Source organism: Chroicocephalus ridibundus, chromosome 12 (assembly GCF_963924245.1).
Source record: "Chroicocephalus ridibundus chromosome 12, bChrRid1.1, whole genome shotgun sequence".
Classification (NCBI taxonomy): domain Eukaryota; kingdom Metazoa; phylum Chordata; class Aves; order Charadriiformes; family Laridae; genus Chroicocephalus; species Chroicocephalus ridibundus.
In genome coordinates, this window is record NC_086295.1 from 9560727 (window position 1) to 9582957 (window position 22231).

Here is a 22231-nt window from a genome sequence, read left to right on the forward strand (position 1 = left end):
CCAAAGAAGAGAGAGGGCTGCCATCACACCTCTTTTCCACAGCTGAGACAGTCCTTGGAGGCTTTGGCCTCTGCCAGGGGGCATTTGCTCTCTGGTCACTGGTGAGATCCCTCTGCCCTTCCTCCCTTCATCTCCCACTTTTGCAGATATCCAGTCCAGCAGCTCAGCCATCCCAGATCCTTCTGCGCTTTGCTGAGGACCCAGAGAGTGTGGCAGAAGTCAGGCCCCGCTCTCTGGATCAACGAGATATTATGGACTTAAAAATATCCAGAAACAGTTTGTGAAAGGCTTTTTTTTTACCAAGGTGCGAGGAGGAGCTGGTAGAGGGCAAGAGTGAATGGTGGAGCATGCTGAGGGGACAGGCCAGGGGCCAGGAAAGATGTGGCTACCAAGGCTTCCCCCTTACACACAGAGCCTGCTCCCCCGCGGCAGAGGAGGTTGGCAGCTACAGCTGAACTCCTCCAAAAGGGGCTTTCAGCAAGGGAGAATGTGATGATGGAGCCCAGCTGCTGCTGACGTTGCCTTCCAAGCTCTGCCTGGGTTTTTCGAGGAGAGCCTTGTCTCTTTAAGGTTCATTTTTGGACTGTATTTCACTGTCTGCTTCCAGTATTTTTCCTTGGTATTCCAGTATTTCCATGCTTCTGGGCTCTCAGTAGCACAAGCCACTCCACATTATGTATCTTAGTTCTTTTTGCACTTTTCAACACTTTTTACAGACCACTGCCAAGAAACCTGATAATTTTTTTTCCCATTTAAGGGAAAGGATTTTGGACTATAAAAGAAAATCTCCACTGTACCTAAAGTGTTTCTAGGCTGGAAAGAAAAATCCCTGGAAACTAAGGGAATCCTTAAAGGGACATAATAGGAAACACTCTGTAACTGAGACAGTTTATTGTGTGTGACTGTATTTCCCACTCACAAGTACAAGGCCCTTGGGCTGCAAGAACAATACAGGTTATTGTTACATCTATAGCTCATTTTAGAATACGAAACCCAGCATCCCCTCAGCATCAGGAACCAGCCAAAACTCGTGGGCCACCAAAGCTGCTGTGCCCATCTCTGCTGGAAACCCATTGTTCCACATACCATGGCTGTGATGGGGCTGCGCGCTTGTTTACAGGCAAGGACCCTTCCTTTTCTCACAGCCCTTTGTTTTTCTGTGACCAGTAAAATGATGTAAATCAGCCTCCCCTCTTGCTTCGCAGGATGGACAGGAAGATGCCAGACTGTTGCATAGGCGTGGGTGTTTGTGAAGATGTGATACTTTTCCTTATGCAGGCAGAGGAGTCACTGCAGATCAGCAGAGGGATATTTCCGCGTTTAGGCTCAGCCTATTTCCCTGGCATGTTGTAGCTCAGCAAACACTGTCTTACAGAGCTTTTCTGCCTGACAGGCAGGTGAAATCCAGATATGTATATACCACTGACTGCAAGCCAGGAGAACATATATTTGCCATACTCGGCACATTTCCTTTCAAGTACTTGAGGTTTAAGCTGTTTCCTCATCTATAACTGCTGTAATACCTGGAAAGGAACAGGGTTTGCCACAGACTACGTTCAAGCATTTGGCTGGCTCCATAAGCTGTGGAAATAACAAACCATAAATTAAGTTTTCAGAAGCTCAGGGTACAAAAATATCAACTGAAAAAGAATATCCAAACCAAGAATGGGTTAGATAACCTTGGAGAAGAGTGAGCAGGCTGCTCATTTCTGCATCCTTAGGCCTGCACTGCCCCTTGCTGACAAACTCTCCATCGTGGGACAAGAAATGCCTCAGGGAACAGACCTCCTGGGGGTCGAAACATCCTCTCCTCTCCCCAGAGTCCTGCATCACCCCAGGCACAGCCAGCTGGAGAGTCTGCCCTCAGCAGGGCTCCCTCTCACAGCTTCTACCTGAGATTCCAGTATGATTTTTCAGCACTGGCGGGATGGCGTGGGTGGAAGGGTGAGCACACAGCAGTGAAGGAGTCTGTGCTTCCATGCTGCCCCTTCACATGCCCCCTCCACGGCTGGTTCTCCAGCCTCTTGGCAGAACACATTAGTGACATTGGCAGGGTGGCAAGAGTGATGCAGGAAGATACAAATGCCCTGCTAATAAACCTGAGTTGCCAGTTCAGTCACTCTCCCAGTGATTTAACTGCATTGAAGCTGATGCATCTCCCTGCATTAGGCTACTTGTCATTTTCCCTCCCACCATCCTCTTCCCGCAGACGAGCAGCCTGTATTTGTCACAACGGGAGATAATGTGCCCTGGATGCCAGTGCTAACAAACAAATAACTTGCTCTCCTACAGCACCTGGCAGCTGGAAGTTTCGAAGCACTTTATAATCATTAACAGATTTAGCTTCGAAGCCCTGATCACGGGTTTTCCTCTCTGTGTAAGAGGAGTAAAGTAGGGTCTGGTGGTGAAATGATGAGAAAGCAAGAAGGGAACTGAAGTACTCTGGGTGCTGATCGTAGGTTTTCATGAAGTCAGGGGATCTACTGCAGTGGAGGGGCACTGGGCTGAGATTAAGCTGATCAACAGATTTTATTCCCAATTCTTCCTTCCACCTCCCCTCTGGCTGATCTTGCTTTTCTATATCTTAATTTCCCTATCTGCAAAAGGAAGGTAGTGACTCATTTCTCCTTATAAAAACTTCTGAATGCAGAAGATACACAATTGTTGAAGGTACTGGAGAAAAAGACCTGGCCACACAAATACTGCTTGGGATTTCAGAAAGCCACCTCTAAGGAAGATGTGGATGTTCAAACTCCAAAGATAGTAGCATAACACTGTCATTGTGTGTGCTGGGCAATGGGAGCCAGGTGGGAGGGAAGCATAGAAAATGGGGAAAAGCAGCACTAAGAGTCTTTTTTTTCCAGTTAATCACATAAAATCAGACACCAGTCTCCTATTTTAAAAACCTTGTAGTAGGAATTATCACTAGAGTCCAAGAGCCATGATCAATCAATGCAAGAGGAGAAAAGGGCTAACGAGCATGGCTGTTTACCTCTGCTACACCAGCTTAGGCAGGTGAACTGCATTAAGTGGTGCTAATGTACCCATTAAATGGTGCTAATGGACCTCTAGGTTCCCGGTGAGGTCCATTTCCCCTGTTGGGAGTGAAGGAGGAAGGCAAGAAGGACAGAGCAGCAGAGGGATACTTTGAATGCTGTGCTGTTGCCTGGAAAGTTACCCTTTACTCCATTTCTGCTGTGTTTTCAGGTTAGTAAATGCTCCTTTTTATTACATTTATGTCTCTAATCAGCACCAGAGATACACTGTTATTCCTTCCATGTGTATCTGCAAATATGAGCAATCACCCTGAGAACAGGCCCTTTCCTTTGATGAGGGGCTACCGAGGTGTGGGCAAGTGCCCAGTTCATTCCTTGCACTCAGAGTGATGCTCAGCCTCATTGAGCTCAGCTGCTCCTGGCTCAGCAAGCAGGGCCTCGGAAGCAGTAGGGGCCCTGATGGGCTTATCAGCTCTCTCTGCTCATCATTTTTCTCCTGGCACCAATCCCTGCTCCTATTTTCACGGGTGATACCACCGGGAGCTGGAGGATGGTGGGAATAGCCCCGTCCCCCTAGGGAGGGAAGCTGCGGCTCTCCCCGCGGTGCTGGGTCTGTTCCAGGCGCCTCCCCCGCGGTAAATCAGCCCTAGGGCGGCGGGGCCGGGCCAGGAAAGCGTTAACCTTCCCTGCAATGCTGCATCCCAGCTCACGGTGGAGCTGCCTTCCTCTCTTCCACCCCCAACTTCCAATTCCCTCCAAACAACTCCGGGACAGAATTACAGGGAAAAGCTGGAGGTTCAGACTAGACTTGTTGATCTCCGTTCCGAGGCAGCAGAAGGAAGTACCGGAGCTTTCCTTTGTGTCTGCACGGAGAGAGGGCCGGGGGGGCGGGGGCAGATGCGGCTTCGGCGTTGACTGGAGGCAGGAGTGAGGAACCGCAGCCGAGGGAAGGCCTTGGAAAGCTTCCTGCCGAGGGATCCGATTTACCTCGTTTCCCTTCCCCTCCCCCCGGGCTCCGTGGACAGCCGGGAGCGCGGCCGCCATCCCTCCGCCTTGAGGCTGCCCGCGGGGGGATGCGAGCGGGGCCGCCCCTGCTGCCCGCCCCGCCGCAGGATGTAGCCGCCCTCGGCCCCGCACAGCCCCGCACCGTCTCGCTGGGAGCCCGCAGGAGGAGGTAGGTGCGGGCCGTGCTCGGGCCGAGGGAGGGGAGCCTTTCCCCGTGTGCGGCGGCGGCGGCCGTGGAGCAGCCCCGGGGGCGGCCTAGAAGCAGGGGTGGTATTTCGGTTTTGAGGCTGGGGGGACCCGGATCGGCGGGGAGAGGGGCCGAGCCACCGGAGCTGTGCCGGCTGGGCATGGAGGAGCTGTTCCTTTCTGCGCCTGGGTTTCTCTTCGTGCCATCTTGTGTAAGCAACAGTGCTCTGGGCTGTCATAAGCCACCCGGCTTTGCAAGGAAGGCTCGGGTTTTCTTCCTTATTCCGATTTTCGTTGATTTCCCTGTTATGCAGAGGTCGGCGTGGGGTGTGTGTGGAGGCGTCCCTGTACAGCCCACAGAGGTAGAGTGGGTCGTTGGAGTGACTGGAAATAGCCCCTTTCCCCTTCTCCAGCCCTTTCCTCGTGCAAATTTGCAAGGCTGGAGTTAAAAAAAGCCTCCAGTCTCCCTGCAGCCTCCACGGCTGGGCAGGGCGGTGGGCACCACCGTCTCCGAGGAGCGGGGCTGCCCCGGGTGGGTCGTAAGGGCACCCGGGGTCCGAAGTCTGCGGTCCGACAGGGTCCCTCTGCGGGAGCGAGCGGCGGGGCCGGGTGCTCGGGGGACGGTGGCGGCGGCGGCGGGGCCGGTGCGCTCCCGGCGAGCCGCCCCGTCATGGGGGACAACGTACCAGAGCACCCCTGGCTAGCGGCCCGGCGCTTTTTGGGGCTCTCGGGAGGGCTCTGTGCCCTGCCCTATCTGTCAGCAGTTCCCAGCCCTCCGCTCTCAGAGGCTCCGGGGCCATGCCCAGCCTCCCCAGCTCCCCTGGCCGGGGTGTGCGGGCAACCCTCCCGGAGAGAGGAAGCTCGCGGGGGACACACCGGACCGCCGCCCGGGGGAGCTCGGCGGCAGCGTCGGGGCCGACACGTGGGAGCGGGCGGCCTTCAGCACGGCGGGCGCGGACAGCGCCTGCCCGCCGCCGGAGCGCGGTTCAGCACCGCCGGGGCGGACAGCGCCGCCGCCCCTTCAGCAGATTAGCGGGGCCGGGCGCTCCCCCGCGCCGGGATAAGGCCGCGGCCGGGCGGCGGCGGGCGCGGAGGTCAGCGGGCGGGGACCCATGGTTGGCCTCTCTTGCAGCTCTGGGGCATGGAGGGGAAGGAGAGGTGAGGAGAGCCGGCCCCCCGCACGCCCTGCCCCACGCCGCACCTTGGAGCGTCCAGCCTGAGGGGGACCAGCGATGCCTCTGGGGATGAATAAGCATGGATCTCGCTCTACTACCTCTTTGCCTCCAGACCCCACGGAGATCGTCAGGAGCAAGGCCTGCTCCCGAAGGGTCAAGCTCAATGTGGGGGGGCTGGCCCACGAGGTTCTCTGGCGGACCTTGGACAGGTTGCCGCGGACCAGGCTGGGTAAGCTCAGAGACTGCAACACACACGACTCCCTCATGGAGATCTGTGATGACTACAACCTGGAGGAGAATGAGTACTTCTTCGACAGGCATCCCGGGGCATTCACCTCAATCTTGAACTTCTACCGTACTGGCAAGCTGCACATGATGGAGGAGATGTGCGCCTTGTCCTTCAGCCAGGAGCTGGACTACTGGGGGGTGGATGAGATCTACCTGGAGTCCTGTTGCCAGGCCCGCTACCACCAGAAGAAGGAGCAGATGAATGAGGAGTTGAAGAGAGAAGCCGAGACACTGAGGGAAAGGGAAGGGGAGGAATTTGATAACACTTGCTGTGCTGACAAAAGGAAAAAGCTCTGGGACCTCCTGGAGAAGCCCAACTCTTCCGTAGCGGCCAAGGTAAGATCTCTACATTTCTTCTCAAGTATTCTCTGTGTTCGCTGATGACTGTGGTGATGCTTGCATGAGGTATTGCCCTGCTACTCTTGCTTTAGCATCTGGGCACTTGTGGCTGGCTGGATGCTGTGAGTGAAGGGGAGAAAGGCCTCCCAGATGTGAACCAGGTTTGATGTATCTTTTTTGGTTAATTTGGAAGGGATTTGGTTTGAGCTTCCCTGGGCCAGTCTAGGCAGCTCAGTGTGGGAGCAGCTCCACTGACCCATGGGCCAGCATACTCTGATTGCTGTGGCTGAACGTTAGTTGACTTGTTATCCAGTGGCCTGTCTTGGTGCACTTTGTAGTAGAGATTTCTTTGGGCCTCAACCATGCATGTCTCCTGCTACTTAACCAAACTGGCTTTTAAGGAGAGGAAATCTACCTGAATTCTTAGACCCAGGTCCAGCCGGGAAATAATGCCTTCCCTTCTAGGGCTTAACTTAAAATTTTGTGGTGAAATACATCTAGTTATTTTTACCATGCACTCCTAGGCTGCAGGTCTGCTAAAGCTAGTGTTTGAGTTTAATCCTTTACCTGATTCCAGCCTATCTTAAGTCTCCCTGTGCAATACTGCTGCAGCTCTGTCTCTCTCAGTAGTCAACTCCGAAGTTGGGGCCAGTGCAACAGATCTATTTGAAGGTATTTGGAAGATAAGATCCATGTTAGGAGAAACCAATGTCAGAGTTGGCTCTGATAATTTAGCTGTCTCATGTTAGTCACATATTCTTTAGTGAGGAAAATCTCTGCGAACATGGTGATTCAGTAACCATGGGGACAAAAGTGAAGGGGGAGAGGTTGAAAACTGTGGGATGAATAACTGAAAAGCATAAGCAACTGAGCAGTAGGGACCAAAACTTGACTTTTCTATGTATTGGCGTCCTCACAGTATGGCGAAGAAGTAGAAAGAGGCCTCAGCTACCTCTTTAATCTCACCCTCCTGTTGTATGTGCATTTGCAGATGCAAACCTTAGTTCCATCCCATAGGAAGTCTGGCTTTGGTAGGCTACTTAGGAAAACTGACTACTTCTTTCCCGCTCTGTTCTCTTATCAAAATGTTGCACATTGTGAACCAAGAGTATGTACGAAAGTTTGGGGAAGGGATTTTATGAACTGTGGAGCCAAATGGCTCATTCTGGCAGGGGAAGGGAGAAGCACGGTCAGCTGCTGAACCAGTTGTCACTTTTTTAATGACAAACAGAGCCCCAGAATGTCTTTTTTTTTTTTTTTTTTTTTCTTTCTCCAGTGGCATGGATGACTCTGCTGAACGCGTTAATCATTTATAAGGCTCCTCTGGCACAGTCCTGGAATCCTGAAACACAGGCCCCGGGCTTTGCTGTCTGTGGCACTGACTCAAAATCCATTAGAGACTGTTGATGCTCCTGAGTTATTGTATATGAGCAGGGGTCATTCTTGCCAAATAAGTGTCTTTTGTGATTTATAAATGAAATACACTCTAGCTTCATTTTCTGAGAAAAGTCTCAGAGTAAGTGCATTCAGCATTGCAGGCTCTGGATTAATTGAGTGTGAATGGTAATGCATTATTATCCTTCCCATTTAAAGCTACCATTCTGTGACTTCATTACTGCAATGAAAATGGTGCTGTATGTTCTCAGACCTCAAATATTCCAGGGTTTCCCGAACACAGATTTCTACTCGTTTCAAGTATAGCAAGGAAAATGGGTATGACGAACAATTAGCTTACCAGGCAGGGACAGAAGAGCTGCTAAGCCTATTCTTTATCCGATTTTCTCCCTGCTGGTGAATCGCTTTTCTCTCATGCCAGAGTATGCCCTTTGCTTTGATCACCTTCATGAGAATTCATTCCACATATTGAATCGGCTGGTCCCAATCTTCAACTTCTAATGGAAAGACACGGGGAGAAGGACTTGGCAGCCTGACCTGTTATCTGACCTAACCAGCTGTGCCCAGGCTCTGTTTCAGGCTGCATTTTCTAAATCTGAGCCTCTGCCTGATAGCTTCTGGCCAGCTTTCCTCAGCTATCTGCTCAGTGAAGCACTTTTGCTGAGGCCACAGACCTCCAGGAACTTCTGTTGCCTTTACTAAAGCCAGACTCCATCTGTTTTGCCAGGTCTGGGAGCTCAAACTGTTCCTACAGAAAGAGGATGAAGTAAACTATTTTGAGGTTTAATGATTGTCACTGAAAGACCTAAAATCACTGCACTACTCTTGTTTATTCTTTTTCTTCAGACTTGTACCACTCAATGAAAAGGTTTTTCCATTTAAATGTAAGAAATACAGTCTTCATTCATGTTCTCTTCAAGAAGCCTAGGAAATGGCTACAATGCAGGTTCTCCCCCAGATCCGATGCAATCCCTCTGTAAGCCATGCCCCGTCGCCGAGCTCCAGCAACGTGGGCTTCCTTGCTGGCTGTCTGTATTGTTTGCATTTTAACATTTTCTGCACAACACCTAACCTGACTCTTCCGTACCAGCTTACTGCAGAACTTCTCATGGTTATACTGGGACAGGTTAAATACTGAGAGAGTGAGTTGTTTTCTATTTGTGTTGGGTATTTTGTTTTGTGTTTTTGTTTTTGTTTTTTTTTAAAAGGAACTATATGTGATGTAAACAGCATTCAAATAAGAGGAGAAGAATCCCCCAGACCTTAATTTTTGTGCTTTTCTATCCACTGGGGATTTACCCGTATCTTTTAACTAATCTGTCTGGCTTTTAAACTAACCACCTCATGGCAAACAGTGTCTTATTTATGTGCAATGCTTTACCCTGTACGTGACTGGAAAGAACACTCTGTTAGATTTTATAATACCCACTGCTTGAGAGCATCCAGATTTCTATGATGAGGCATCAGGCAGCTGTTGAAGCCTCAGGCTCACTGCCTCGTTACCCCCCACCACTAGCAGAAGGGTGTTTGTGCCTTTCCTATAATGCTGCAGTCCCTCACAGCTGTAACTGAAGCAGCACCATCCTTGTGCGAGGTGCTGTAGAGTCATGGGGCAGCCCTCCAGCCCTTCTCCAGGGTCAGACACCCTGGCACCCGGACCATTTCACCCACTGGTCCATTTAACTTGGAGGCTCTTGCTGTGCTGTACTTCCCTGCACCCACCTTGCCCAGTGGGAAAACTCCTATGCACAAAACTGAGAACTGAGGGACTCTACCAAATGAAAAAATATTTAACAGACAGTTATTAAATAAAAGTCTTCATTTCTCTCTCTCTCCCTAGCCTTACAAGATACTTTAAAAGATCTGCTTCTGCTGCTTTCTGGGGCTTTATTTGTCTGTATATCCCTGAGAAATACTGCTGTCTTTGTGAATGCTTCCTCCTCTTCATGCAATCTCTGTTTTTGCATGTTCCTGCTTATTTTTATCATTCTCCCAGTCTCCCTTAATAGTTTGGTGGTTGGCTTTTGTGTTTTTTTTAGTTTGTTTTTGTTTTTCTAAATAGTATTATTCCTGTACTTTGGTGTACTCACAACATCCATTTTTAACCATGAAGGAGACTCTGGTGCTCACTTCTGTCTGGATTTACTCTAGATGATGAGGTGCAGATATTTTCTGGCGTAGATATTATAGTAGTTTCTTTTCCTCAGGCAAGAAAAGCAGCTCTCCAGAAGCCAAGCAGAATTGTTGCTTTTTCTTGGCACTTAGTGTCCATGTCAGGGCAGTAGTGGTTAGCAGTTCTCCACCACTCTGGTTTGGGTTTTTAACCTTAATTGCTTTTTCCCTCACCAAGGCTAAGCCTGGGCTTCTGTTGCCCACAGCCCAGCTAGCAGCCCTGGCTTTCCAAAGCAGAAGTCCCTCCTGTAGCTTGTTTTTTATGAAGCTAGTTAGCATCTGTGGGTGTCTCACCTGCCCAGTGAGACATTGGTGTCCCTTGGGAGAACCAGCCTAGCTGCAATTCCAGTTAGACTTCATGGAATCTTGAAAAATCACTGACCACAGTTGTCCCATGCCTTCCAGTATAAACAAGTAACAAATCTGACCAACTCAACATCTTAATTAACTTACATGGTCTTGGAAATACTCTGATCACCTGGACCTTTCCATCAACTCTGCAAGAACCTTGCCCTTTTTGCCTCTTAAGGGGGGGGGGGGGGAATCCTTTTTTCTTTTAGTCCTTGCAAATTATTTCCCCCGATCAATATTTGAGCAATTAGTATTACGGGGGTGGGGGGGAGCCTGCTCGTCTTACAGACTCCTCTGCATGTGCTGGTTTCATCTATTTTTCCCTTGCTGTCCTGAAGGCTGAGAAAAACACGATGACATCACCCACTTTGCAAAAAGCTTCTCTGCATATCTGCATGTCAAGTAGGATGTGCACTTCCTCTCCTCCTCGCTGCCTCCACTTCCCACTTGTCCCTGTCCTGTTGGGAGCTCAGCTGCAGCAATCCCTCTGTTCTGGCAGGCTATTTCTCATCCTTTCCCCTGTTCCTACTCTGTCTTTGCCAGTGCAATAATATCACGTTTATCCTTGAAAACATTCAACTCCAATTCAGTAATCTTATTATGCATGCCTCTACATTTGTTGAACAGCTTTTCTTGAGCTGCCCACTGCTCTCTGCTGCTAATCTCTGGATGCATTGCTTAGGGATTGGGGAGGTTGCTCTGTAAGCTCTTTTCTTATTATTGTTGATAGTAGTGACAAAATAAGAATGATAAAGCCTCTTGGAGATGCATTTGCTACATCTAGAGTGTTCTTCCCCCACATGGGCTTTCTATTCCTGGCCCTCCCTTATGGCATGCAGTTTTCATTCATCTCTAAACCTGCCTGAATTTAGCATTCAGCGGAGGAAACCCCTCTCCCTAATTGCTGGGGTCACATCTTAGCCATGTCCTGTCTGTCTCTGAGACTGCCATCACCGGGCAGGTGTTGATTTTGCCTGTTAAAGCCAGATTGCCCATATTTTGCTTACATCTGTGACTTTAATTTTTTTTTTTTGATGCAGCTACTGCCTTGGTTTTTCTGCTATATATAGGAGACTTTTCCCTTCATCCAAAGTAAACTCCTGCCTTTGGAGATCCTCTAAAGCAGAGCCTCATTCCAAAGCCTTTCCCCTGGGTTTAGGGATTTGCCACTTTGGTCCATAGTTTATCGCTGGGCTTCTAGCACAGCACTGTCCTGTGGACACACAAACAATTGCTGCTCTGTATCCATATCTTTTCATCCCACAGCTCCTTTCTGGGTGCTTAAATCTTTTGTCTGGGGAGCCCTAATTCCTATGTCCAGCTCCCTGCAATGTGTCCTCTGCTTCTGTCTCGCCAACGACCTTCCCACAATGTATTGATGTGCTGCCAGTTCCCAGAACTCCTTTGCCTTACAGTCTCACTAAACTCTCACTTTGGGGCAAAACCCAGTGATGTTGCCAGCCTGGTGACTGTGTCCTGTCATTCTTTCCTGGCTCTAAAGAACCTTGCCAGCAGTCCCTGTAACACAGGAGACACCCTGGCCATGACATGTGTGTTAGTCTCCCGTATCCCTAATGCAACATCTCATGTCACATCTGCCAACAAGCTTGAACTAAGCTCTCCAGGTGGGATCCTCACCCTTCAAAAGTGACTCTTTCTCCAGACCTGGTACTGCAGCCCTGAAGGTCCCTTGGATCCAGGCAGGCAGCTGCCTGGCATTTCCTGCCTGAAAATGGTTTGGGTTCGGCAGTTTACAACACAAACCTGCAAATCTGCAGTCTCTAAAGAATCTTATACAGGGAAAGGGAAATTGTTACACCTAGTAGTTATTTTGATGTGCTTGCCATACAGTCCATGAAGTATATAGTATGCATGTAGGCATCCTCCTGGCTTTTTAACTTCTCTGTAACTTTCTGCTAGGAGAGCCTGGAGCAAGTCTGTGGTCTTCCCTGAGCCTAAGCATCCACATCTGTGTGAGACTGCCTGCCTCAGGAGGGAAGCGACAGCTTACATGCTCAGGCTGAATTCCTTAGAGGATGTGTGCTATAGAAATATAGTCAATGCTATTTTTAAAGCAACAGCTCTCATTTGTACCTTTGAAAAATCTCTCTGAGAAATTAATTCCCCCTCGCTTCTTGGTGTTCTCCCTTCCTGCTCAGCCCGCAAGCAGGCATGGTTTAAAGTGCCAACATCACCAGTCAAAAATATAGGAAATCTTGCAAGAATGGAAAATCCCTATTTTGCTCAGCTGTAACTGCAGAGGTTTAGTAATGGATTCAGAAAAGTGCTGGGCCTGATTCACTGGGGAAATGCCACATGGGGTAATGCACACAAAGTGTGGGTGCAATGTCAGCTGGTACCTATGCAAAGCACTTGCATACGCTACCGAGTCAAGCATGCCCTGCCTGACGGGTGTGCGCTGACTGCAGCGGCGCTCAGAGCAAGCTATGCAGAGGTACTCTGCAGCTGGGTGGAAAAATCAATTCATTTCTTAAAACACTTCCTTAATTTTTAATTTTATTTTTTTACACAGCAGGATAAATACCATTGCCAACGCATTCCTGCTTTTGCCTGTTGCTCTTGATCCTGAAGATCACAATTTCCCTCTGATTTCTCTCGACATAAATGCCTCCATGGAGAGGAATAATCCAATGTTACTTTTACAACATGAGCGTTGCTATTTGTCATTGCTAATGGCAAAATATTTATGTCAAAGAAAGTTCACAGCTGATCACTTAGTTCTTATAATAAACACAGTCAATATGATTTAGTCCATGGAGATACGTGTCAGCAACAGAAGAGGCGCAATGGGGCCAGTGCATGTGAGCAAGGCATTAATATTAGCCTTCTCTTGAGAAGCTATACATAGAAGCTACATGTTTTTACTGCTTCTACTACATTAAGGCGGACAAGGATCAGCCCCTTGCTGTTATGAGAGTTGCCCAGTTTGTTTCCTAGATCTAGAGGCTCAGCTCCATCACAGGCTTCCTATGTGTTGCACTAGGACTGGGAGCACTGGCACTGCAGTATGGCAATAGCCTGGGGGTTTGGAGGCCACTGTCCTTGTGGGGCAAAACCACTTCAAGGGCTGAGTGGGTAAATCGGCTCTGTGTTGCTCTGTGCCATGGACCTGTGAGCTGGCAACAGCTCAGGGATCCTTGCCCCACACTTAACTGTTGCGCCTGAGCTGCTTTAGCCTTGGCACTGGTTAGGCTTAGGATGACCTTGCCCTAAGTTTAGTCCCTGGGGCAATAGCCCCATGCTCATCTCCTGGCGTTCTCAATTACTCAGTACAGCAAAAGTGAACCTTGTAGTCAGTTTCCTTCCCCCCTGAGTTTGGCTGGTTTCTGTCTGCTCTCCTAGCTTTTCTTGGCCTCTCCTGTCTCCTTTACAACCTGGCACTAGCTGGACATGTTTACCAGCAGGAGTCGGTGAGGTCTCATTCTGATTTTTAATGAGAAAATTCTACTTTTTATTCTAGAGCAAGCCTGGAAGAGTGCTGAGCATCCCTAGGCAAGCACTGTGCCTTTGTACTTACTATAGCACACCCCAAAATGCTAGCATTTAAATATCCCAAGCACGTTTATTTTCTAGGTCCCCCAATAACACCAGCAGCTCCAGCCCTGCTTCTGTGGAGGGTAAAATTCCCATTGAATGTAATGGGAACAGATGAGTATTATAATGTCTGTACTCATCAAGCAAAGCTCTCAAAGTACTTTGAAAAGATGGATTACTTAAGGCCAGGACAAACCTGTGATATATGTATTATCCCCATCTTAAAGTGAAGAGGTGATCATTGCCCAAGGTCAGTGAGGAAGGCCAGGGCGGAGCTGGGGGGGAAGTGGGGGCTGGCTTCCCTCTGTCCCACATCACCAGTATGTTTTCACGGTATAGGCGAGCTTCCCGTGGCCCTCGCCTGCTGCCTACAGTGCGTTATTACAGAGGGAAAGGTGCTGGTGGCACTCTGACAGTTTATCTGAGGGGATGGAGTGAGAAATCAAACCCCTCTTTGTTTCAGCATAGGTATTCCTACCTAAATGAGCCCAGCCTGGAAAACTTTGTCGTGTTTGAGGAACAAGTAGTTACAGAAAAATGGAAAGGTTTTCTTTGGTAGATCTCAAAGGCCTGTACTGGGGCATTTTCAGCACTCTGATGCAAGTCTGGCTGTAGGGAGAGGATGCTGTTAAACTGTATTGAATAGCAAGAGAGAAAGTATGTTAGATTCTATATAATTGTATGATGAAATGATATAATAAATCATAATACATATTTAATACAGTATATATTGATATGTGTGCACACATATTATATTAAAATTGCCCATCTGCATGGAAATTCATTTATATCAAAATTAACCTCTACATGGAAGGTATTTATTTTCAATTCAGAATGAATCCTGGCAACCAGCTCCTCTTTGAGCACAGTAAACGTAATGAACAACTCAAATGTTACTCAACAGGAGTAGTTTCTCCTCAGACAAAACAATTGCCACCTTTGACAGTAACAGTATCTGTGTGAACGTGAGGGTCAGAGCATGGGCTTTTTGGTGGTTTGGGAGTTTCCTTCAGTTTGGCTTCAAAGATGTTTTGACATTTTTAGGAATGTTTCCCTTTGCCCATTCACAAATTTCTCCCAGACCTGTTGTGATTCCTGTGAGTTTTTTTGTTGAAGTTTGCAGCTATTCTGGTCCAATGATGTGGACCATTGGTCCAACGGCTGTGGATGTTTTGTGACTTCCCCTGAGGCGCTGGCACTGCAGTGTGGGGAAGGTGGCCTTAGTTCAGCGCTCTGCTGCTTGGTCCTGTGTCTGAACCCAGGGTTTGGACAAGAGAGATCAATAGCAAAGCAAAAACCGAAGCACTTGTTACCTGAATCTTGTATTGTCAAATCTCATGTGAAAAACGTCATCCATCAGGCATCCATCCAATCTGACAAAAAAAACCTTGTGTCACGAACAGAAGTTGGATGAACAGTCAAAACAAATGGAAGGAACAATTTATTTTAAAGTTCATTTTTTCTGTGGTACATAATCAGTTCCAGTTATTATGAGCTGAACTTATTCAATGCTGTTTGGACTAGGATTCGTGCAGAGTCTCTCGCCAAAAGCACAGATTAGTTTTGTTTTATTTTATTTAAGTCCATTTGCTCTTGCTCATTTTTGAACAAAATGGAGCTGTAAATCTCATTTGCAGTACATAAACACCAGAAATGCTCTCTCGTTGGTACTGATGGACAAAATGTTTCTAAAACATGATTATACTTAGCAAATTTTATTTCAGACTTAAGATTCCTTGTGGGTATCTCTTAAAAAGCACTCATTTTGCTAAAAGAGTAAGTTGAAGATGTGAGCAAAGAGGTCTGTCTCAGTCTCACTGCTTAAAATCTTTTGTAAGGGGCTGGAACTGTAGTAAGCACACTTTCCAAGACACAAGAAAGCTCTTCCACACGCCACGTATGCTTTGCTTGCCTGGTTTCAATGGTATGTGATGGCAGCATAAACCAGGAAAGGAAATGTGTTGTGGGACTAAGCACCAGGAGCAGTTCCTTGGCTCCCCGAGGACTGTTTTATATGACTATGTCCAGTCTTTTCTTATCCTTTTCTGCAGCGATTCGGTGCCTGCCGATCCCTAGCTTTCCCTACTCTGGCACCTGAGCGCGCTGTAGTGTGTTTGTCCTCCCAGTTGTCTTGTGAAGGAGAGCAGCGTGATTATCCCCGTTTACTTGGAGCGGGTTCAGAGGGACTAACTGGCTTCTCAGGGTCTGTGATGGAGTGAGGAACGGAATCATAATCCACCCCTAATCCCTGGGCCGCTTTTTTTCTCTGGCGTAGCTGGATTCTAGCTGTAAGCATTCAAGAGGCAGATGTAATACATATGAGTTTAACGCTTCCATGAAACTGCCTACGAATCCATCCCAGATTGGGTTTCTTCATATTTCTGGGAATCTCATTTGTATCTGGCACATTCTTAGCTCTGAAAAACTTCATTCACACGGCTGCAACTTTTCTGTTTGTTACAATATATCCATCTATTGCTCTGAACGCTTAATTCCTTTTGCATCGCATGCTTTTATTAACCATGGTGATGACACATTAAACGCTCTCTTTACTTCTCGTAACTGGTGCATTTGACCACCTCCACTATTAGTGATTACTGTAACATCCTTGCACTTCTCCATATCTGTCCATTCTCAAAACTATGGGTTCATCAATTGTCTGGATAGAAAAATGAATGTAACTCACTTTCTGAGGCAATGTTTGCTGTCTGCTGTGAGAAAGACCCAGCCTGCGTGATGGAATAGGGTGCTTTCATTCCTTGTTTGTTTGTGAATTTTTGGTAAATCTGTCCTTCATAGCATAAAAGTTAAATCTTTTCTAAAAAGAAAAGGGGGGGCGGAAAAAAGCGTTGTCTCCTCTCCTGTCAATGTGCCAGAAGTTTATTAATAATACATAATAATTATACATTGCATTTCTTAGCTCCTTTCATCTGAGGATCTTAAAGTGCTTCACAAACACTAATTAAGTAATCCTCACGACTGTCTGCTGCAGTAACTATTATTATCAATCTACACTTAAATATGACAATGTAGAAGAAATAGTAAATGAGAAAATCTCCCAGATACAGGCAAGAGCAAACCTGGTCTAGGAAGGTAAAGCAAGCTGGAGCAGATATCATCATTTTGTGACTGTATTTTGTGTAAGTGAATTGACCGGTCTGCCTGTCAATGTATCGGTGCCGTTACATCTGAAGCTGGTTGCTGTTGGACACAGGTTGAAGACAGCAGTTAGGAGATTTTCTAGACAAATGCGGTATTATCTCTGCTGGCAAGAGGAAAATTGCTATTGGCAGCAGAACTCGTGTTCCTGGTTGAAAGCAGCAGAGCTGGTGGCAGAGGGCATTCTCTCAAGCAGCCTCTGCGATAGGATTCACTCATTCTCACTCCAAGAGAGCCTTTGTTTGTCATCCCTTGCAGGACAGGTCCCCAAGATGCAGCCCATCGACTGTACGTAGTGTCCCATGAAGGGTCTCTAACCCTCAGCATACCATCAAGGCTGTCACAGCAATGGGGTCTGGAAGCAGTGCCCGCACCAGACAGGTGCAAGGAACCCAAAGCTGTCAGCCCAGTGCAGCTGGTCCCACCAAGGGGTCACTTCTTCCCTTCCACAGGGAGCTGCTGCAGAGCTGCTCCCAGGCTCAGTCTGCCTTTGCAGGGGAAGGAGCTTTTGTGGTGTCCCCAGCCAGCGTAGCTCTTGCCTTTCTATGCACAATGCTTTAGGAAGCCCTGTGCAGGGTGGACTGCGAAGCTCGCCTTAATCTTTCCCCTCAGCCCTTGGGCTAAGAGTTACACGAGCATCTGCATCTTACTATCTTGACTGAGGTCACTTAGGGCTGGGTTTGTTCTGAGAAAGAATAGTTTTTGTTAGGGTAGAAGAGAGATGAAAAATAAATAAATACCAGTGTTCTGGCAGCAAATGCCCCCTCGCTTTACAGCTGTGCCTCATCTTATTGCCAGTGAGCTGAATTAAAATTAGGTTAGTCAACATACAGTCATTCTTAGCCTCTAATCTTCTCCAGGTAAGAGTCTGATTGATCTCAGCGGGTTTTGCAGCATTTAGCTGCAAAAAGCCATGGCTTTTAAATGTGTGACCTGTTACTACGAGGAAGGCAGGCTCACACAACAGTGGTTTTGGCTTTCAGTGTTAACTACCTGCCAGTTTCTGCAATGTATTAAGATAGATTGTGTCAGTGTTGGGAGGGGCTATGAGAACTTCGTGTGGACCCGGTTTCCCATGAGTGCTGAAGACCCTCTGGTACCATGAGAGCTCTTAGATATGTCAACTTCTAGTTTTGCTTTCTGGAGGAGATGCTAAATGGCATGACTGGCATGTACTTTTGGTTTATTTTGACAAAGTTGTAGGCTTGGTAGCTGACTCTAGGTATGTTGGGTCCTACTTATTGTTATTTTGATCATTCAAGGTAAACTTGAAGCAGATGAGGTATAGTGTGTGAAGTCTGATTAATTCCAACTGATCTAGGGCCTACTAGCCCTGTCTTGACTGAAGCAGATCTTATCAAAGGGAGCTTTTCAGGAGCAAAACCTCATACATCCTTCATGCCACCCAAGGTACCAACTGACTCAACACTCATTCTATGTGTTTTAACCCCTTCCTGACTCCAAGTTCCTGTATGTGGCTCAGCATGACGGGACAGGGCATTTTTGGGCTGTCCTGGTAAGGAGATATTTCTACCGAACACAAGATGTGCTGTATTCTAGATCATGTCAGGTATCAGAGTTCATTTTGCTAATTGACGTGTTTGTGCCCTCTCGGTCTGTGTTTACACACAGTGTTATTCTATAGGAGTAATTTTAGACTTCCAGCAATCCTGGGGAATGGTTTCATTTAACACCTGCAGTCCCAGCCAAAGCCAGCTTTAGCATAGGCAATCTACTTACTGAAATATGAGACTTTCATTGTGCTAGGCAAATGCATCAGACCTCTCTTTCTTCTCTGTTGAAAACTGGGGCAGGTATAATTTCATTATTTGTGCATGTCTGTAAAGCTAAAGAACAAATTTGCTGAAAGTTCTGGCTATGAATGAATGGCCGTGAACAAAACCCACCTGATTTAGTAATTATTTTTAAAGATGCTCGTAAGAGCTTCTTGTAAAGTGGCTGTGAATTACTTCTTAGTTTGCACTATCTTCTGGAAAACTTGCTTCATGGTCCAGAGAACTTGGGCATGGCAATGCCATTTCCAGGAGTTATAGATGTAATTTATTTAATTCATGAACCCTTTGTAGGAAGTTCCATCTTTTTGTTCCGTGCTTATATAGGACGAAGTGCAACACTGTCCTGACTCACAGCTCATCTGTGTTACCCCAAAACAAGTCATAAATACATTTTACAGTGTAAGCAAAAACTGCTGTGGAAAGGTACAGGGTTTAGTTTCCATATTTACTGTTCCCATAACCAAACTAGCCTGTTTCGTGAGGATGAGTGGCGGAAGGATGGCTTGCCTATGTGTGCTCTTCAACTGTGCTACTGACCTCACCACCACCCGCTCACTTAAACTGGGATCCTAGTTCCCAGTAGGACTCTGTGACACACAAAGCAGGGAGGGGTTAAAGGACCTGTTTGGTCTTCCTCCTCTTGCACAGATCTCCAAAATAGTGAGCAGAGCAGATATGGAGAGAAAGTTATTGCTTTGGCTGTCCCAGCTTAATTCACCTAAGCTGGTTGCATCACAGGTTTTGTTGCTATAAAGTAATCCTAAAGCAACTGGGAAGCGTTCCCTCGGGCACTCCGTGCCAGTTTCAGTACATGAATGCATTACCGATACTTTCCACACAGATGTAATCTGTGGTCTTGATTTGAGCAGACTTAGGCAGGCACGTGTGTGCACAGGAAGGATGAAGAGCTAGGCTGTACACACAGTTGCTGTGATTTAGCATGCAGATCAAACAGCTGGAATACGCAAATGTATCTTGTGATTTACACAAGCAATTACTCAATCTGCCTGTGGAAGAACAGGGTAACTGTGTGCAAAAAGACGAATCGTTGCATAGAGTGCAGTTGTGTGTCTGAATGGTCAGCAAATCAGATCCTTTCAACCAGTAATTAATGACTTCATATCCTAAGAGAAACTGAGTCTCTTCCTAATTTTATCCTTTTTTTTTTTTTTTTCCTTTTCCACCAGGTCCTTAAACAGTTCAAATCTCTGCGGTCATTCCATCTCTTGTTCCCTGCCTTATCACATACCTGCTGGAGTATTTATTTTCCTTAGCATTTTTGGGGGGGAATAACACTGGTAACGGGCTCCCTTTTCCTGCCCACAGAATGATCTTTTGCACCAAAAATACATTGCAACCCCCTCTTTAAAAGCTTGTTTCTTTCACTAGAAGTCCTTCACTATTGACCTCCTTGCTGTAGTCTTTCCCAAAGTGTTTCTGGTGAGTCCAGTGAGTCAAAATTTAGTCTGATGTTCTTGAATTCAGCCCTATGGTGTTGTACTGCTCTGGTGTGTCTTCCCTCCATGTGGGAGGAATGAAACCCCAAACTGAGAGAGCTAAATGGTCTGTTGGGCAGAGATGTGGCCGATATTGGTGTATCGGGGTCATGGCTTTGCTATGAGTTTTCTGCACAAACTCCAAAAGGTGATTTTCTCTCTAACACCTCTGACAAACGTCTGCAAAAGACAGAAAACCTTTCTTTGCTTTACCCGTGCTTGCCTTGGTAGGACATAAATCCTTTGCGTACCACTTCTGTGCTCTCTACTCATATATCGGAGCACTACTTCAAGGGGTAAAACAAACACAGTCCGCCTTTTCACTGCCCTGCTGGTACAGCATCATTTCTGCTCGTGTTCTTCAGAAGGAATACAGATAAAACTTAGCTTGGCCAGCTGTCATCTTTTTGATTTAGTATCTTAGGTGGTCAACAGCTAATGATTAATGTTGAATGTCACCTCTTTTCCTTTCGGACTGACTCCTTAAACTGTTGGGATGTTTCAATATAATTTAAGTAAAGTGATGACACCTTGTGCCAAAGAACAGAGAGCATGTATGGCAAAGCTCCAGCCTTTGCACCTGTTCTGCTTTGCTTTTTGTGTGAAGTGCTGTATAATTGTCTTCTTCATTAGTAGCCTGCTGAATTCTGGTGTGTGAGGGATTAAAAACTCTAATGAATATGGATTATTTCAAATATTTTCCTTTGAGACCCAGGACAGAATGGAGAATTTCAGAGCTATATGTTCACATAATAACAAAGGATGGAAGTTGCCTTCCCCTGCCCTTTTTCAAAGTTATCTCCTAAGAGCGAGTATCAAAGCAGGCAGCCGATCCTCCCGCTCTGCCTGGGGCACACGTGATGCTCAGATCCAGCTGACCCTCCAGCTGGATCTGGCTAGAGGCAAAACAAAAACCTTGCTAAGAGTGGAAAACTTCAGCACACACATAGCTTTCAGCATGCGAGTAGTCTCCTTGAAGTCAACAAGTCTTAAGCATCTGCTTAACGTTAAGCACGTTGCAAAGAGAGAGTGACTTATGGCGCAACTGAAGGACCCATTTCACTGAGGAGGCCAGGCGCGTGTGCTGGCTCAGTTTCTATGAAAATAAGGACATTTTCCTCCTCCAATTAAAATTCTTCAGTGCTTAAGGTTAACATGTCATCTGCAACATCCAAGAGGCCTGGAAAGATTGTTTCTGTGGAACAGATGTTCAATAGTCTGCTTTATTTTGATAGTTTGGACACTTCTGCTTGCAGAAATTGGATCTTTCACATTTACAGAGAAGGCTGTTCTCTGCTCTGGGCAGTGTCTGTAGTGTTCCTCCGGAGGGGATCACAGAGTTCTCTGCAGGAGTCTGCTTAAGCCCACTTTGCAGGCAGGGAAACTGAGGCACACTGAGACTTTCCCAAATCGCAGGTCAGGCCTGAACCACAAGCAAGTGTTTCCCACACCAATTCGGCCATGCAGGCAGTGCCAAAGCAGCCAGCTGGGCTGGTGCTCTGTTCCCCTTGGAGCCGGAGTGCCAGCACTTACCTCTTGTGCTGGCGTGCGATGCTCGTAAGCCACAGCGAAGCATCTCATGAGCCGGAGCCCTGGCCCTAGCATCCTATATGACCATTAAGTTCTCATCTGCTTTTTGTGGCTGGAATTGTGACACTGCTGGGCCCAGGAGATGCAAGGTGTACCTGAAATGGGTAAGGGAATCTGTGTTTTTCCGAATTCAGCCATCTGTCTCCCATTGCACGTTGAGATCAAGTCCTTTCACCTCCCTGGTGAAAGCAACACTTGGTTTCTCTCTCCTGCCAGCGTTGCAGAGCCAGTCTCAGGGCAAGAGAGCAGGATAAAGTGGGGAGCACCTCTTTTTGACCTCATTTGGAAATATCCTCCCAAACTGCATAGCAAAAACCCTCTCAAAGCAGAAATCCATGCAGCAGCAGCTCTTTGCTGAGCAGCTTAAACCTTTCTGTTATTCTGAAGCTTTTTTGCTTGGCAAAACAAAGGCATAGAACTCTTACAGGAACTTTTAACCAGCTCTGGAGCGGGGGTCCTGCTGTAGGGGCAGCAGCCGAGCGGTTCCCCCGGGAAAACCCTCACCCCTGGGAGCACTGCAGCCAGCCAGCAGCCAGCACACGCAGATGCTCTCCAGCCTGCAGAGAACATCGAGGTCTTTTTTGCCAGATAATAAATCTCAGTCCTTAACTGGCTGCACAGGGATACTATTTCTCTCCAGGTGAAGAATCACATGGCCATAAAACTTTGTAATATAAACAAGGCAGACGTGGTCAGAATCCTATTTGGGCAGATTTATAGCCTGACTA

General features: G+C 47.3%; 1 protein-coding gene across 1 annotated transcript in view; it reads left to right on the plus strand.

Annotated features, from left to right (window-relative positions):
- The first annotated feature begins 3786 nt into the window (after window positions 1–3786).
- KCNB1 (potassium voltage-gated channel subfamily B member 1) overlaps window positions 3787–22231 on the plus strand; it is a 130045-nt gene continuing 111600 nt past the window's right edge. Inside the window, exons 1-2 of the mRNA XM_063350221.1 lie at window positions 3787–4170; window positions 5320–5986. Of these exons, the coding sequence (XP_063206291.1) occupies window positions 5420–5986 (567 nt within the window). The 5' untranslated portion in view covers window positions 3787–4170; window positions 5320–5419. The remainder of the gene's footprint in view (window positions 4171–5319; window positions 5987–22231) is intronic.